Below are 4,005 nucleotides of genomic sequence, written 5' to 3' on the forward strand. Positions count from 1 at the left end.
ATTTACCCATCATAAGCTCCACTGACTATGTGCTTGCTATCAAATCTAATACATCTGACCAATTCGTCGTGTCCTTCTAAAACGCGTAAGCACGCACCACATTCGATATCCCATAATCTGATCGTGTTATCACTGCTACCACTAACTACTAAACAGTCCTTATATTGCAAACACGCTATACCCCGTTTATGTCCATTTAATGTTCGCACAAATTCGCAAGTAGATGTTTTCCATACTTTAATAGTCCTATCACCACTAGCAGAAACAATATATTTTTCATCAAAATCAACAACATTCACTGCTGCCCTATGACCCACTAATACTCTTCTTAATGCAATTTCCGTCTGTGATGTCATATCCCATACAGCAATTGAACGATCCTAAATACAATGAAGAAATAATATTTTTTTCAGTAATATATAAATAGAATATATTAAAATATAAAAAATTTATTGACCTTTGAACAAGTGACCATCATGCCATTATTAAATCTAAGATGTAAAACTGCTTCACAATGATGTATTAATGTATTAACCATTTCTCCAGTATTAGCATCCCAAACTCTTACAGTGCTATCAGAAGAACCAGATATTATTGCTTTGTCATCATACTGTAAACATAAGACAGAACCAGTGTGTCCTGTTAAGACCTTAATGCATTGTAATGTACTTCTGTCCCATATTTTAATAGTATTGTCTCTAAGACCAGAGACAATTTTTTGGTCATCATATTGCAAACAGTAAACACCTTTAGAATTTTCACTTCTACAGTTTATTCTTTGAAGATTAAATCTTCCCATTCTCCAATTACTATCTATACTATCAATATCTTTAACTATTTTGGGATAAAGAGATCTGTAGAAATTATGATTTGGATGACTTTCTCCTGGTCTTGGTTTAAATAAATACTGAATCCTAAAAAGATTAATAAATCAACAAATAAATAAGATTTCAAAAAATATATTAACTAACCATCCTCTCCTTTCTGCAAGACCTCTCCATATTGAATCAGTTCGAACTTTACATTCAATTAATTTTTTCCAAAGCATTCCTTCACTAATTACTCTATGCCATTCTTTACATACTAATTCAGCAGAAATTAATGAATCAGCATCAAGATAAGAAAGAATACTTTCTGCTACATGATCTAATCCTTTTTCTAATAACAAAAATATATATATTTTTATAAAAGATTTAATATATTTCAATATTTAATTAAAAATGATTTAATAAAAATACTCACTTGGCAATAAAGAAATAAAATCTCTTTGCAACATTGGTTTCAAATATGCATTAATGTGCCCATGCTGATAATGACACATTCTTGTTAATAATTGTTCAACAAAATTAACTTGTTCTGGTTCACTCCACTTCTCAAAAAGCTTCATACAAGTTTCTTTTTCTTGTCTATATTGTGCTGAAACTCCAGATGGCAATTCTTTCTTGCGAGTAGGATCATAAAGTATTGTTATTGGATACTGCAAAAACATTATAAAAATTACAATTAATATATGTAACCAATATAATAAAAATATTTTTTTATATGAATATAATATATTGAGAAATAATTATAATTTAATTAAAAAATAATAATAATATAAATATAAAAATATATATACCTTGATGAATTATTACAAATATCACATATATTTGAAGATACATATAGGAATATATATACATATATTTTTTATAATATCTATATTTTAAAATGTAATACATATTATAACAGTATTTATACTGTTTACAAATATCATATAAAATATATTTAAATGATATGTAACTTAAAATAGAATATGGATCTTGACCTCAAATAGATCATTCTTTTTTTAAAACATTAAATATTTATAGAAATTGAAATTTAAAAATACAATTTATTATTTTCAATTACTACAATACTTTCTACAGATATAAGATATCTCTTATCAATTATAAGATATATATCTTATATATATATCTTATAAATTCAAAATTGTGTATAAAATGTAATGATTAAATATGTAATATAATCAATTATTAGAAAAAAAAAAAGAAGAAAGAAATTATTTATTATTTTAAAATTTGTTACTAAGTCAAATTTTATTAACCAAATGATTTAAAAAAAAATTCCATTGACGGATTGTCGTCTACACTAATCTAATATTTTGTTTGACCTACTTATTAACGCTTATTACTTTTGTAAGTAAACACTTATAATAAACGCATAATTTTATTAAATATTTTTTGATAGATATTAAACATTTAAAATTAAAAATCAAAATGTTACGTTAATATTTTAATTCATTAAAATATTATATCATTATTGATTAAAAAGTTTTTTTTAACGATAGAAACAAATCTATCAACAAATCTTTTCTTAAAATATATACGAAATAATATATATATATATACGAAACACTTAAAATATATTGTATATATGTACATTAGGCATATAATGATTCTTCGATTTAAAATATCATGATCACTCGACTGTAAAAGGTGGCATAGCAACATTGAGAGTCCTAGTGATCCAGGAGTACCTTGATCATCTGAAAATGTTTCTCTACAGTATTCCCAGTATAACGGGATCGCGAACTCGTGTCGAATCTATGCTCTTTATATCTCTTTGTCTTCGTATCTCTTACGTCCTCTTTTTCATTTAATAAAAAATAAAAAAAACAATTTCATTTTAAATTTTCATAAAAAAAATAGTAATATTTATGTTTATGAAATATGTTGATGATTATTTTTTGATTTAGATTAATGCAATTGTTTATAAAAAATGTTGATAAAAATAAAGATTAATTATTATTTTTTTTAAATATCTATCGGTTTGCACGTACCAAAATACATAAAAAAAAAACAAAGGAAAAGAAAGAGTTATAATAAAAAAATGATTATAGAGTTATTATATATTAAAAAATGATACTTCGTAATTTTTATCATTTTATTTGTAGATAATTTTATAATATTTATTGATAAATATCACAGAAATATTAAAATCGATGCACGATATATATATATTCATGAGCATCATGAGCAAAAATCTGATTAAAAAAATGTTATTAAATATGAATTAAAAAATGTTTTTAAATAGGAAAATAAAATTATAAATTAATTAAAATTAATTAAAATTTATAAATATAGAATATATGAAAAAAAAACGCAAAAAATATGTTTTGAAATATTTAACAATATGTATAATGTGTCATATTATCTATCCTTAACTATAAATATCTAAATAGTATTAAATTTTAAAACATTTATCTTTTTAAATATGAAAAAAAAAAATTAATTTGGAAATTCCAAAAATAAAGAAAAATTTATATATGTCATAATGATTTATACATATCATAATGTTTTATAAAATGATTGTAAATTTTTTAATTATGATACCCATATTATTGTTTTCAATTATTAGTCATATATTTTATTATATAAATTCAATTTATGATAAAATATAATAAATTAATATAAAAAATTAAAAAATATGTATGATAATGTAACAAAAAGAAAAATCGAATTATAAATCATTAAAAAAAGGAATAATAAATTTTCGATAAGTCATATAGTACATCTTGACAAAATAATTCAGAATTCACTTATTTTAACGACATGATATTTAATGAAAATATATTTTAATAAAATATTCACAAATAGAACACTAATGATAATACAATAATGAAAATGATAATATAAATATATTCATAGTACTTTTATATGTACATTTTTTCAATCAAAATTCAATATTATTTTAAGTCACGCAAATATATAATACATAAAAAAAAAACTGTTTTTTATTCATCTCAAATTTCTACATTTGAATGAAAAAAAAATGTATTAATAGAAATGATATTATTTAAATATACAAGATTTTCTAATATAAAAATTGCAATTTATTGCTTTTTTTTCTCGCAACACTTCGAAATACAAATATTATAGTTTAATTTTAACGATGCATACATAGACAATTTATTTACATTAACAATACAATATATATATATATATATATATATATATATATATATAT

General features: G+C 21.9%; 1 protein-coding gene across 2 annotated transcripts in view; it reads right to left on the reverse strand.

Annotated features, from left to right (window-relative positions):
• Positions 1-4,005, reverse strand: part of LOC102680987 (beta-TrCP) — a 7,937-nt gene that overhangs the window by 1,821 nt on the left and 2,111 nt on the right. For both annotated transcript variants that reach the window (XM_006617073.2, XM_006617072.2), the window contains exons 2-5: positions 1,243-1,477; positions 972-1,158; positions 458-914; positions 7-380 (exon numbers count right to left, since the gene is read on the reverse strand). In XM_006617073.2, the coding sequence (XP_006617136.1) occupies positions 7-380; positions 458-914; positions 972-1,158; positions 1,243-1,477 (1,253 nt within the window). The remainder of the gene's footprint in view (positions 1-6; positions 381-457; positions 915-971; positions 1,159-1,242; positions 1,478-4,005) is intronic.

The sequence above is a fragment of the Apis dorsata genome, unplaced genomic scaffold (genome assembly GCF_000469605.1).
Source record: "Apis dorsata unplaced genomic scaffold, Apis dorsata 1.3 scaffold_292, whole genome shotgun sequence".
NCBI classification, from domain to species: Eukaryota; Metazoa; Arthropoda; class Insecta; order Hymenoptera; family Apidae; genus Apis; species Apis dorsata.